The 15235-nt window shown below is 34.0% G+C and overlaps 1 protein-coding gene across 2 annotated transcripts; it reads left to right on the top strand.

Moving 5' to 3' along the window:
• Nucleotides 1-10918: 10918 nt before the first annotated feature.
• On the top strand, nucleotides 10919-14631 carry LOC131633607 (TBC domain-containing protein C1952.17c-like). 2 transcript variants are annotated; one of them, XM_058904315.1, is made up of 10 exons: nucleotides 10919-11409; nucleotides 11536-11628; nucleotides 12858-12962; nucleotides 13071-13223; nucleotides 13304-13402; nucleotides 13495-13623; nucleotides 13770-13949; nucleotides 14038-14154; nucleotides 14234-14294; nucleotides 14427-14631. In XM_058904315.1, exons 1-10 carry the CDS (start codon nucleotides 11068-11070, stop codon nucleotides 14489-14491), a joined length of 1344 nt encoding a protein of 447 aa, XP_058760298.1. In that variant the 5' UTR covers nucleotides 10919-11067; the 3' UTR covers nucleotides 14492-14631. The 2 variants fall into 2 exon arrangements, with proteins under 2 accessions (XP_058760298.1, XP_058760295.1); XM_058904312.1 differs by having other exon boundaries at nucleotides 10920-11409; nucleotides 14234-14631.
• The last annotated feature ends 604 nt before the right edge of the window (nucleotides 14632-15235 follow it).

Raw genomic sequence — 15235 nt, 5'->3', positions numbered from 1 at the left:
TATTCTTAACAAATCTCAATTTTTCAGCAACTATCAACACAAGATAATGTAATAATTTAACACATCTAATTCGCCACATACAATTATTCATAAACCTCATTGTAGGAAGAGAGCCCCACCCTTACCTTATCAAATGAAGCAACTCAATGGGTCTCCAATGGCATCTCCAAGCTTGTTCCTCTTGGCTTGCCTCCTTCTCTTCAAACTTTGTTTTCTCCAAATGACAACACTACAATTCATATCTCTAAAACCCTAATTTTATTATTCCAATTGGGCTTAGTCTTTCACTGGGCTTAGTCTTTCACTTCCTTTTTATTATTCTTCACAAACTAATTTAGGCCCAATAAGATAATAACCCGAAATGACCAATATATCACTTTTAATAATATTCCAACGATATAATAAATTTCAACTTGTAAATAATATTACTCTTAATATTAATCTTCGACCATTCAACTAGAAATCCGACTTTTAGCTTAATAAATTCAAATACGCTTCTTAAAATAACACCGACAATCCAAATTCGACCAATCTATCATATTTCCGGTCTAATCTTAATTACTCATAAAATTCCCAAAACTTCAAATATTATTTTAATAATATTTCTAATACTGAAAATATCAAAACTCTTGATTAAATATCGATCCGTTATCCCGAACTAATACCGACTAAACCGTCTCAAAATACGAAAACTTCACTAAACACTCCGAACGTCTAGATTAAGCGAATAATCGAATTTCCGGGCGTTACAAGTTTCACGAGGATGATGAGGTGTCAGAGCCTGTCTGGTACCCGGGGGTCCTATAAGATGCATTCCTGTTGAAAGGGTATGCAGATCATTCAGCGAGGCATAACTGGGAGAGAGAGAGGTAAATTTTCTTTGGTTATTACTTATTATTATTTTTTTTCAATTTCTGATTAATTGTTTCTAACTTTGCTTATTAATTATAGTGTTTTTTTTTTGAAAATTTTAGGATAGGGAACCCTAGAAGTTCTACAACCACGAACGGAAGATTTCCGCTCTCGCATAGCCTGGCGAGGCGTGGTTCCAGGATGTCCTCACAGCTTTTGGGCTAAGGGACCTTTGTCAGGTCGGGTTCCAGACGATACATAATTGGATGCTGATGACATTTGCAGAAGTGTGGCATCCAGAGACATCGTCATTTCATCTTTCTCACAGTGAGATTACCATCACTCTTGACGACATTGCAAGCCTCCTGCATATACCTATCAGGGGTACCCTCCTTAGTAATGGTAGGCTGACAAAGGAGGAAGCGAGGGAGATGTTGATTGAGGAGCTGGAGGCTGATCCTGAGGATGCGCTTGAGGAGGTTGAGAAGACTCGCGGGGCGCATGTCAGGTTTCACTTCTTGAGGCGGCATTACGATGCCAAGCTCTTTGTAGCACAGGATGCTGTTGGTGACGATGAGGAGGTGGATATACACAGGCAGCGGGCGCATAGATGTTACTTTCTATATTTGTTAGGCACCCAGTTGTTTGTGGGAACGAGCTCGTAGTATACAGACGTCGTTTACCTGAACGTAATTATCGGATTTCACACGTGTCTGATAGTACAACTGGGGAGCGGCTACATTGGTGTACACTACTACAAACTCAGCGAGGAATGCCTATGGAAGGCAAGGACTGTGGCAGGCAGTTGTACCCTTATAGTGGTAACAATCTTATACCCTTCTATTTTTCCTCAAGTTTGTTATATATTTGTGACAATATGTTTGATCCCCGTGTTTTATTTTTAAGGGTTGGATACTACAGCACTTCCCAGACACTGTTGGCTAGGGAGAGGTGTCGGGTTACACTGAGGCCATGCCGCATGCTAGAGCCTTTGTCCCCCTCACAGGGAACCAGATGTCGGATCCTTACAGGCGTTGTCTTGACCGCGTGGCCGCTGAGGACGTCCGATATGACTGCTATGATGATCACTGTGAGACGATTCCAACGGATGACATTGCCTTATATTCTGGATGGTTGGCTGCCAATTCGACCATTATTGTTCGTTATCTTCCAGAGTGCGTCATGCATCAGTTTGGCTACCAGCAGAAAATACCTCGCCACCCTTCTGACTCCGCTCCTATCGCCATGACCCTTCGGCAGCTAGATGATGTCTTTGTAGACTGGGAGCATCACATGGTTCCTAGCAAGGCTCGGGCGACCATATAACAGGTAAGCTGGAGCTGCGTCGACAGGTATATCACCTGATACTACAGAGTGTCACACCCATACATGATTCGCACTGCAGCGAGATCACCGCTCAGACCAGCCTACGAGGAGATTATGTGGACTCATCAGGCTCAATTGGAGTACACTCAGGATGTTCTTCCTCGGTGTCGTCACATAGCTAACATGGTCCGGGAAGACATTGCGGATGGTTTCTTTCTTGAGGAGTCTGATGCTAGGCATGTAGTGGATGGTATGATTATGCTGGCAGAGGAGGCATTTTTGTACCATAGACATTGTGCCAGGATAGGTGGGATACTTGACAGTAGAGCCAGAGTAGCTAGCAGACGGTGTGGTGGATGCAGAGGCGGAGGCGCGGCCAGAGGCAGAGGAGAGGCGCAGGATGATGTTCGGCACACAAAATAGTGATGCTTGTGATTTTTTTATATATGTATTTTGATTTTATTTATGTAAGTTAGTTTGATTATGCATTCGACATGTTGGCCGATAATTTATATTATGTATTTTTTTATGTACTATTTATTATTGCCTTTAAATTGCATTATTTTAATTTATTATAATTTGATTTTTCCTTTTTTGTTATAAAAATTGCGTTTTGGAGTGAAATGTATGTGATTTAAAAAGATAGCAGAATGTTCCGTAGGTACATCTACGGAACACTCTTTTTTTAACACGTTCCGTAGATGTATAGAGCAATTGATGAACTGAAATAATTTGAATTAAGGCAATATTTACTATGTTTTTTAACGCTTCTGTAAATGTACCAATAGAAAGAAACAAAAAAATTTTGGAAAAAAAATGTGCTTCCGAACAAGTTTAGAGGCATAATTGAAATTTCGTCAAATGAGTGAGAGAATTTAGGAGTGTAATAAGATATTGTCTAAAATAAAACCCACATGAACAATTCAACCTCCCTTTTTCTTTGACAGTATATTAACTTCTCTCTGTGAAACAAAAATAAGACTTGAGAAACAACGTCCTTTTTCAAATTTCAGGCACAATCTTTCCAAACACAAACATATCAATACATCACCATCTCCAAATGCAAAAATCTCAAGCAATTCTTGATTCAGGAAGGTAAAAGAAATAATCATGATAATCCGTTCTTGAACAAAGAAAAGAGGTGCATACCATCTTTTTGTCGGAGCAACAAAATTCTGTCGGAGAAGTCAGGTCTAAGGTGGGGACGTGGTGTGCAGAGTTGGCCGATCGTGATTCGCGGGTGCGTGTTCGTATGGTGGTGCGTCGGGTGGTGGGGCGATCCGCGTGGTGATTCTTGCGGCTGGTTCTGTTTTCTACGGCGGTGAGTTTCGAAAGGGAGGGTCGTTACGTGCGATTGAGGCGGAGATGTGGGGTTTGATCGTGGCCAAGCGCGGTTCCGAACTCCGACGGTTAACGTTGGCCTCATTGGTGATCTGCGTGGGTGCTGATTCGGATGACCATGGTGGAGGTTCGGCTGTTGCGTTGGCAATGATGTAAATCCAATCTTTTTCTTCCTTCCTCTGTATTGAAAAGAATTATTACAAAAAAGAAGGGCAAAATACTTTTTTTCGTCCCTTAACTTTATCTCGGGGACCATAAAGGTGGCACGTTGGCAGGTCACGTGGCATGTGATATTACCAAGGTCTAAAAATTTCTAAAAATTATTCAAAAAATTTACTCTCACTAAGGTTCGAATCGAAGATATAATGGTTAAGAATCACTTTGCTATACTACTAGGCCATGTTTAATTTTATTGATTTTATTTCCTTCTGCAACTACTTATTTAATTACTCCAACCATTTTATTTCAATCACTCTCAAATTTTTTGAGTATAATATTATTATTATTATTAATATTATTATTATTATTATTATTAATATTATTATTATTATTATTATTATTATTATTATTATTATTATTATTACTATTATTATTATTATAAGTATTATTATTACTATTATTATTATTATTATTAGTATTAGAGTTTAATGATAGTGCACTGTCAGTGTAAAGAAGTATTACACAGACATCCAATCAGATTATTTTAAAGTTCCAAATCATTTCAGTATATTAAAATTTAAAGGCTGACTTGGTAAGATACATGGTTGTCATTGGTTGACAGTGTAAAAATAATTTACACTGTCAGTGCACATCCCCTTTTCTCTTAGTATTATTAGAATTTTGGAATAATAATAAATAACTGCAGTATTATTATTATAACTATTATTATTATTATTATTACTATTATTATTCACCGCTAGACCACACACACGCACACTTACTACTATTATTATTATTATTATTATTATTATTATTATTATTATTATTATTATTATTATTATTATTATTATTAGTTGTAGTATTATTAGTATTAAATGGCTGAAATAGTTAAATAAATAGTTGCACAAGGAAAGAAAATCAACAAAAGCGAACATGACTTAGTGGTATAGTAAGGTGTTCATTAACTAAGATGTCTTTAGTTTGAACCTTGGTTTGAGTAATTTTTTTAAATAATTTTTAGAATTTTCTGGTCCTGTCAAATGCTACATATGCACTGTTTAACGTCCGTTTGCATCAAATAGACGGAAATGATTAACGTGCCACCTTTTTTTATAGATAAGAGGTTTATTTGAACGTTTTAAAAATTAAGGGACCAAAATGGACTCCGAGGTAAAGTTAAAGGACGAAAAAGGGTATTTTGTTCAGAAAAGAATTATTATGTTGATGTTATTGTTTTTTGAGTTTTTGTGTATGAAAGTTTGTTATTGTGCGGTGGTTTGGTGTAAATGTTGCAGCAACTTTGTTACAAGTTTGTAAATGTTAGTGTGGTGTGAGATGTGTGAAGATATTGTTGTGGTTTAGAAGAAAGTGACATGGGTTGGAAGTTTTGGTTAGATTATGAGAACTGTTAATGTGTATTGTTACTGTAGTAACGTCAAAAGGAGGAGTGAAAAAAAAATAGGATATGAAAAGAGGGTTGCTATTTATACACCCCAAATCAAACACCGTAGCCTTACACCGTCTAAAATACAGTTTGGATTTATGTTTATTTGTGTTAAAAAAAAGAAAAATCATTATTAAACATAATAATGAAAACAAAACCGTATAAATTACATTATAGGTGTGACCAATTAGTGTAAGAATAATATTTCTCATAGGAAAAGTATACAATGTTGGTACGTGGATATAGAATGTGTGAGAGAAGGTGGATAATTGTTGCCTCTCAAAAATTATTAGTACGAAAACCAACTTTAAAAATAAATAATAGTGATAATCATCAGATGGATTTTGACAATAAACAAATTAATAATTAAAAAATAAAAGATAAAATTGAAAAAAAGGGTCTAAAAAAATAATAGAGAAGCCTCATATTTTAATCATTGGCGAAAACAAAATCACCAATAGCACCAATAATTTTGAAGAGAAATTTTGAAAAGAAATTAAAAAAAAAAAAAAGAGAGTAAAGTTTGTAAAAGTTGAAAGTTGTAAAATTGTGGATTCTAGATGTCCTAAACTTTTAAAATAGTGTTATTTATAGAGTTGAAAAATTAGGTTAAAGGCCAAAAAGTGGAATAGAAATTAATTTAAATATCTAAAGTGTAACATAGGAAATTTGAGTTTATTATCTTATACTTAAAAGTTTTTACTCCATATTAATTGTGTTATCTTGCTTATTTGAAATAAATATGCACTTGAAAACATATGAAGGTTGAACAGACATTTGTTATTTAAAAATACAAATAATTTAAAGTAAATTATCGTATATTTTTGAATAAGTAAAATTTAATTAATGTTAAAATGTTAGTATAAATAAATCCAAAATTTTGTAAAATCCAAAGTTTAAGATAATTTGATTGTTAGAAATAGGGGGCAAATTTGAGATATGAAAAGAATAATTTACCACCATCATCTTCTTTAACACATCAACAACCATACTTCACCATCCCCATCATCTCGTTCATTCTTCTTCACCACCATACATAACCAAAACAAACACAAACAACACAACATAACTTTCACCAACAAAGTAATAGAGCAACAAGAAACAAAAACACATAAGGAAGAATGATAGAAGAAAATGAAACCACATCACTCGTCAGAAACAGAATTCAATAATTCTATGTTTGTCATAGGAATTGAGTATTTCATTATTGAGGTTCATTTTCCATTTATTGGACCCTTGTCAATTAGTTTCCTAGCCCAAAGCACATTGAAATTCCAAGGCTTCCAAAATAGGACTTTAAACCAGCCTTGATAAGGAATCCAAGGATCCTCCCACACATTAATGGATCTACCATCCCCTACTTTCCAACAGCAACCTTGCATAAGGTTATTTTTAGTTTGTAGCGTGATTTTCCAAATGTAGCTATCGTTAGGTTTTCCTTTAGTGTGATGTATAAGAGAGTCGGGGGAAATACTTAGCCTTCATACACTTAGGCTATGTTTGGGAGTTTGGAGGGGAGGGGATGGGAAGGCTTCCAAAAACGAAATTTAAAAAAAATATAGGAAAATATTTGACATTTTTTGAAAAAATGATTTTGTTTAGAATGATAAAAGAGTCATTATCATTACTAAATTTTTAATTTTCAGAATATTATAACAACCTAAAAGATATTTGGAAAATTTATGTAAGCCCTTCAAAACCCTCCTTCAATACAATTTTTGAGTTCCCTATTTTATGAGATTTTTGGTGCTATGAATAAACTCAAACCCTCCAAAACCCTCTTACCCAAAATCTTTTTATCATTTTCTCCTAATTCTTCCTATTTTCTAAAGCCCTCCCCTCCCTTCCCCTCAAAACTCCCAAACATAGCCTTAGAAACTGTAGATTCTTTATTCACCATAATTCTCCACAATTGTTTAGAAAGAAGAGCATCATTGAATATGTTCATTCTTCTGAACCCTAGGCCCCCCTCATTTTTTCCTTTACAAATTTTGTCCCAACTACTCCAGTATATTTTCCTCTCGTTATTCTTTTCTGCCCACCAATAATTTCTAATCAATTTGTCAATTTCAATGCACAAATTGTTAGGGAACTTGAAAATCCTCATGGCATAAGTAGGAATAGATTGAGTAACCACTTTTACGAGCATGACTTTTTCGGCGTAGAAAAGGTTTTTCTCCTTCCACCCATTGATTCGTTTTTTTGGACCTACCTACCTTAATAGGAAGGCCAAGGTAATTTCCCATACGGGAAGTAGTAGTGATAGGCATCCATTGGCTAAACTTCATTTTATTGTCTTCACTAATTATGCCACTGAAAGTCATGGTAGATTTATTGTAGTTTATCAATTGGCCAGAGCATGTTTGATACGTATCCAAAATGGTTTGAAGCTCTTTGGCTTCTTCCTCCTTCATTTCGACTTTTAGTGATAAAACCAATCAAAATTATTACCATTAATAAGAGTAGAAGTAATTGTTGAAAATTTTGAATATGTCTTTTTCTTCTGTATACATGTTTCCATCTTCTCCCTAGGTTTTGCTTATGTTGTTTCTTATTATTCTTTGGCTAGCTTTCTGGTTGAAGAATTTGGTATTTCGGCCCCCTCCATGAGCCAAGAGCTCTTTGCTCTTTGGCTCCACCATATTTCCTCCAAATTGAGATTGCTATCAAGATTCTTCTCAGGTGCCCAAATAAGGCTAGCATTCTGGGAAGTATGATGATTAGTCTGAAGCTTAGCCATATTTTGATAGGCCTCTTTACTTTTCCTAGATATATTTCCAAGCATTAATTTGTTGCCCCCACCCTGATAGCCTTTGGAGTGTTTGTTTAAGTTTAGAGATTTGGTTACCATCTGAATTGTTCCAAGTCAGTTTAACAATGTTTCTGCTTTCGTAATCAGTAGACCAAATTTTTTATTAATATTCAACTTTACAGTATTAGCCCATATAGCGACTAAACCCACTTTCTTCCCAACACCAGAAGTGGTACAATCAAACACATAATATTCAGACATCATAGTAAAATGATGGAAAATTTTCTTAAAAGTGATAGAAGTTGACTTAGCTTTAGAGAGGAAGACAATGTCTAAATGGTTTTTGCTGATATTATTCTTCAGAGCACGAACTATTAGGGAGATGCCTAACCCCCAAAAGTTCCAACTAAGGGTCCTCATAATTCTCGGATGGCTCTCGATGCAGAGAGCGCCGCTGAATTTTCTGCGTTAATTGTGATAGGACTTGAGTTTCCTTCTACTCGCTTCCTCTTGTGTTCTTGAAATTATTGTTTGCTGCATTTCGTCATTCTGTTATTTATAACATAAGATCCTTGTTGTCTGAAATATCCAATTTACCATGTTGCTTGAGCATATCTTCCGGAATAGGACTGTAAATCATATAACTTGGAGAGTTCATGGGATTGCTGCTAAATTTATTTTCAGTTGTGTCCTTGATTTTTGATTTTCTTCCTGAATTCATTGGATCTAAGCCACGCTCCATGTGGAGGTTGGGAATGTAAATTTCATGAAGGTGGTTGATGCTAATAACATCAAGATTGGACCGGGGCCTCTTTCCTTTATCCTTAATTCTGATTTCTTCCATTGGATGAAACAGAACACACTCAACCAAAAAGAAGAGAGCAGGAAAGAGAAATGAAAAATCACAACCCGAGCGAAAGCTGAATAACAAATCGGCAACCAGCGAACACGGGAAGAAAAAACACACCACACACCAAACCAATCAGTGTTCGAGAACACCAAAAGGGAAGAAAACACCGGCACTCACACAAGGATCACTTGGGAGAAGATAACTGCTAAAAATAAGAAGTATGAAGAAGGACGAAGAGAAGAGAAAGGTTTTCTAACTCACAGTCTCTTCTAGGAGGAAATTTTTAGTTTCTTGTTTTGATCTATGATGCGTTTCTGGGAGAGAAAATAAAATCTTGGTAGAAAGAATCAAAATCGCTAAAAAAAACCCTTGTGAAACATGAACAAAATTTCTAAAATGATTTTTTTTATTTGTTTCTATTCCTTTAGAAATTATAAATGACTTTAAAATTTAAAAATGTCTTTTTTTTATATAGATTTATATCTTTTGAATTTAATTGAAATAGGCACACAGTGTTTTTTACACTGTCAGTAAATCACAACTATTATTAGTATAAGAGAAAAAGAGATATGCACTGACAACTATTATTAATTAAAATATTTTTACACTGTCAACCAATCACAACTATGTATCATATTAAAACACAATTTTAATTTAAAAAACTAATATGACATGACAAGTGTAAGGATTTTGATTGGTTATATGTGTAAAGTTAGTTTACACTGTCAGTGAACTACCTTTAAACTCTTAGTATAAAAGGTTTGACTTTTATTTTAACATTTTTTAAAATAATACATCTGGATGTTCATGATATAATGATTGTGTCAAATTTTTTACATTAAACTCATATCTTTTTAAATAAATTATGATACTTTCCCTTTCCTCCTTTGTTCTCTCTTTTTCTTTATATATATATATATATATATATATATATATATATATATATATATATATATATATATATATATATATATATATATATATATATATATATATATATATATATATATATATATATATATATATATATATATATATATATATATATATATATATATATATATATATATATATATATATATAACTTATGAACTTTTATAAAATAATGGAGATATTTTTTAAAAATGTAGAATGACTTTTTTTTATAATATGGAATAATTCATTTTTAAATTTTGTTTATTATAACTAAATGTTATTGTTTTTAAATACAATTTTTAAATTTTTTTATCTTTGAAAATCTAAAGTACATTTTTAATAGACATTTTAAAAATAAGGAATAATTTATTTATTTAAAAGAGGTTAAAGGTAGTGCACTGACAGTATAAAAAAGTTTTGCACTGTCATCCAATAAAAACAAATCGTTTTGCCATATCATATAAATTTATTAAAATTTACAGTCTGATTTGTCCTGATTTATGGTCGTGATTGGTTGACAGTGTAAAACTCAGTGCATCACCCATTTTCACTATTTAAAAATGTAAAATGGTTTTATAATTTTTCATTTAGCCAAGATGAATATTGTGTTACATTTATTATACTTTTTAAAAAATAGATTAAATATGTTTTTGGTCCTTATAAAATTGTAAATTTTGTTTTTAGTCCTTATAAAAACAAATGACATATTTTGGTCCCTAAAAAATTATTATGCGCGCAATTTTAGTCTCAGCTGTTAAACCAATGTGTATTTTTGAATGATTCTTTTGGAGACATGTTAAGAACGTTTTAAAAAGTTTCTTAAAAAAAAAAACTCAAAATTTGATTTTTTAAGTCAAGATTTTCATTACTTTTATAATTTTTTTTTTAAATTTAAAAAACTCTTATTTAATTCATGTCATTCTAAAAAATTCTAAAATTTGATAAATAAATATTTTACAGTATTCTAAACATGTATAAAAAAATTATCTAAAAATTTAAAAATGAAAGAATAATTAAATAATTTTTAAAATTTTAAAAAATAGCATGACTAAAAATGCATGAATTTTTTTTTAAAAGAACCATTTATTAAAAAAAAAAATTGTTATAAATTAAAATTAAATGTTAATTTTTATAAGGACTAAAAACTTATTTAATCCTTAAAAAAAATATCAACACTCAAAGAAATTAAATAAAAAAATACCCAAAGAAATTACCAAAAAATTTTAGTAGAAGAATGTAGTATTTTTGGCGCTAACTGCCATTCAACTCTTAACTTCCATAACAACCACCATTCTTCTTCTCAGTAAACCGAGTTTGATATCCGAGTCATGGAAGAGAAGAAGGACAGAATCTGCAGAACCAGAACCTACTCGTTCTCTATCACGCTTCCGAATTTCATTTTCCACCCTTTCAACTACCTCATCCGCCATGCTCAAAGACAAGATCAAGCTTCCCGCCTCCGACAAGCCTGGGAAGATCTTTCCCGACCGCCTCGGAAGCTTGGTGATGGCAACTGGATTGGAAGAAAAAGGAAATGAAATAGAGAGATCCGAGTTCGAAGTCGAGTCCGGCGAAGAGCTGGAGGCTATTAAACCTGGCGCGCTGGGGTTTCACAGAGAGAGCGACGATGGAGGTGAAACTGTGGAAGAGGAAAAAGATGAAAATGATCAAAGAATTCGGCAGAAGGTGAACAAAGATGCTGGTTCAGCTTCGGTTTCGTTGTTGAAATCTATTTCGTTGGATGAGAAGAGATCGGATCTAGAATATGAGGTTGGAAGTGTGGTTGTATTTGATTGAATTAAATTGATTAGGTCATGAAAAATTGAATTGAAATATGGATTATGGATTTGTTTTGTTAGGATTTTGTGTAATTTAAGCTTTTTCTTGTTTGTCTAGCTTGCTCGGAGGGAGATTAATTTGGAAAAGTTGCGAAGAATTGCTAGCACTGGGATTCCTGATGGAGGAGGATTGCGTGCAACGGCTTGGAAGGTAATGATAACTCCGTCATGTTCATTTAGATTATTTGAATTAACTTTGGTGCTCATTTTGCATGTTAATGTGAGATCATGATAACTTAGCACTTTGACAACTTACAATATGAGGAGAAATATTGATTACATGTGTTTATGAATCCCATGCCATCATACGGTAGTATAGCACCGACACCTCTGAAAAAAGACATATTCAAGTTTGTGTCAGTGTTGGTATCTGAAACTGACATCGACACTTGTATTTACATATTATTTATGTTTTCAAATTATTATCACTATCGACATGTCAGTGTCGATGTCATGTTTCCGGTGTCCGTCATTTGTAGGTATACAAATTAGACTAGAAAATCAGAATTAGACTGCAGGAGTGGAGAAAGAAAAGACTGTAAAACTGGAATTGGAGATATATGATGATGTGAGTTGTGGTGGGGCATCGAATGAAGTTGGAGTATTTGGTTTATGTTACTTTATATATGTAGGTTTCTACCACTGGTATAAAGAATTCCAGTTTATTGAATTTGCTAAGGTGCTATAATGTCAAATTAATTTAGTTATAATGAAGGAGGGACATGCACAAATAAGGTGGAGAAGAGGGGAAATCATTACAAACAAATGGTCTGTGTTGGTGATGTGTTAGAACTTAGAATAGCAACCAGTATACAGGATTAAAGAGAAACGAAAAGTAAAACACAATCAACATGATCAATCTTTTGTTACATTACGCAGTTCGGCCAATGGTACCTATTTTTGCGACTATTTGTTACGCAGTTTGGCCAATGGTACCTACCTCTGCGACTATTGTTTGATATAGATGGGAGAGGGTATAAGAGTTGTGTCGTGCTTATTTCACATTATAATAGGAGGGCTTGGAGAAATAAATCAAAGGAGCAGCAAAGAGAGATATGAAGAGGGTCGAGGAAGTCTTAATGTCGCGAAGTACTTCAGTAGTAAGAGCAGACAAAGTAACTAAAATTGTGCTTCTGATGTCGCAAATGGTGTTGGTGTCCACTGTCCAACCGATATGGACAGTGTTTTAATATGGACAGTGCTAGTCTTAACATTTCTTAGGTTTTGTTTAGTTTGTTTGATAGATTTTGCTTTTTCAGAAAAACAAAAAGACTACCAAATATGTAGATTGATGTCCCCTTTGCAAAAGTAAAAATGCTTTCATTATGGCAATGTCTGCAAATAAGCAGCTGATTGTCCTGTTATGATTTCCATAACCAGCTACTCTTGGGCTACTTACCTTCATCTCATGACTTATGGGAGACTCAATTAAAGGAAAATAGGCAAAAGTATGCTTCTATGAAAGAGGAGCTTCTCCTGAATCCGGTAATACACACCTGGTTTGCACAATTTTAACATGAGATGCCATATCTATATTGAATATACCAAGCTCCAGCTTTTCTTTCACTGATCACATTGTTGAATCCAAGACAGTCAGAGCATATCTGGAAGGAACCTAAACACTTAAGTTCCACTAAGATGCACGAGGACAATAACGCTGACGGCCCCCTTAAGCGACATGAAATTTCTGTGGAAGATCACCCTTTGAGCCTTGATAAGGAAAGTCTATGGAAACAGTATTTTCAGGTCAGTTTCTTCTCCATTTCAAAGTTGTTCAAACAATTGTTGTTCAAACAATTGCTTATCACCAGTTGTTCATTTTCTAGCATACAGAGATAGTGGAGCAAATTGATCGGGATTTGCAGCGTACTCATCCAGACATGCCTTTCTTTTCAGCAGAGACGTCTTTTAGTCAAAAAAATAGGGTAAATAAATACCCCCTTGCTCCCTGTGTTAAGTTATAAATTTTAGAGGGCTCGCCTCCAACTGAAGTTTTTATTGATACTTTTGTCAATAGGAAGCGATGAAGAATATTCTTCTCCTGTTTGCGAAGTCGAATCCTGCAATTTGTTATGTGCAAGGCATGAACGAGGTCTTGGCACCTATATACTTTGTATTTAGTACTGATACCGACAAGCAAAATGCTGTAAGCACTTTCTTAGTAGAAACTGTTAATCATGTAATGCATCGGTCCCTTGTTTTTTCCATTGGATAGGGTGAATACATAGTTTGTTTAAAGATGAATGCATACTTGGCAGAATATTTAGCTTTGCTTTATTTTATCTCTCTTAGGAAAATGCAGAAGCAGATAGTTTTTCTTGTTTTGTTCGAATCTTAGGCGACTCTGTGGATCATTTCTGTCAACAATTGGACAACAGTTCAAGCGGCATACTTGCTACTCTTTCTCGTTTGTCAGATATACTTAAAGTAAATGATGAGCAATTATGGCATCATCTTGAATTTACATCAAAGGTAGAATAGAACCTTCCAACATGTTTAATTCAACGGCTTATACAGCTCCATTTTATTTAAAACTCATGCCATAGAACCTCATGAGCAGGTTAAAACACAATTCTATGCATTCCGGTGGATTACACTGTTACTTACCCAGGAGTTCAAGTTTGAATCTATCTTGCGAATATGGGATACGATTCTAAGTAATACTTTTGGAGTTCAGGTTTCTCTCTTATTCTCTATTGAACTCTTTGGCAATATTGTTACTGTAAATTTTATTATGGATCCTTATGTATTTGCAGGATATGCTTCTCCGGATCTGTTGCGCAATGCTACTTTGCGTGAAAAGCAGACTACTAAATGGTGATTTTGTAGCTAATATAAAGCTTTTACAGCACTATCCTGATGATATTAACTTAGAATACCTTCTCCAGGTAGCTCAGGATATTAGTCCCGACACGTCTTCTTATATTTTGTCCATTTGATTTATTACAGAGGACATTTTTCAAATGATTTTATTGAAGCAGTTGAAATTTCTAAAAGGAACGTTTTATACCTAGCATAGCACTCAGCACTTCCATTGTATATATTTAGAATGGAGTTCATGAACAGGAAGCAGTGCTGGATTCTGTATTGGCATGCCACTAGAAAGAATAAGGTTTTTTATTGGCAAAATTAATGTAACTTTTGTTAATTGAAACTACTTGAACGATATTATATCCTTTGAGTGGTGTTGTTTGAATACTTCAAAACTTGTTTTATATCTTCATCATAATCATTGATGTTGAAATTGATACTGCTTCAACACCAAAAACTTTATTGCAGCTTGAAAATATACTATGAAAGTCAAGAACACATAAAAATACAACCAAACAAAAAAGCAAAAACGTACATGGAAATCAACTGTGTTACTTCCTCACCCAAATACATTTGTTTTCACAATCCCTGCAAAAAAGAGAAAAGAGTAGTGGTTTCAAAACTAACACTAGCATGTTAAGTTAGAAGTGAAAATTGAATAAACAACAAAGAGTAGGATAATCCATTTCTAACCATATATGTGACTCTAGCTAGCTCTACGACATCGGTTCCTAGCGACCTACAACAGTTTGCTCCGGCATGCCACTGCCATGATCTGACAAACAGGAATATAATGGGTGTGCTCATTGAAGATGGAAGAATCGAAGCTTGTAGCTTTCCATTTGAACAAAGGAAATTGGAAAAGTGTAGTTATCAATAGCCTTGAAGTGATTGAGATCCAACATTGTGAGCTCTATGAGATTCAACATCCTCGTCTTGGTGTGATT

Source organism: Vicia villosa, linkage group LG1 (genome assembly GCF_029867415.1).
Source record: "Vicia villosa cultivar HV-30 ecotype Madison, WI linkage group LG1, Vvil1.0, whole genome shotgun sequence".
In the NCBI taxonomy this organism is placed as follows: domain Eukaryota; kingdom Viridiplantae; phylum Streptophyta; class Magnoliopsida; order Fabales; family Fabaceae; genus Vicia; species Vicia villosa.
Note: the sequence above shows the minus strand (reverse complement) of the source record. Positions and strands in the feature narration are given on the sequence as shown.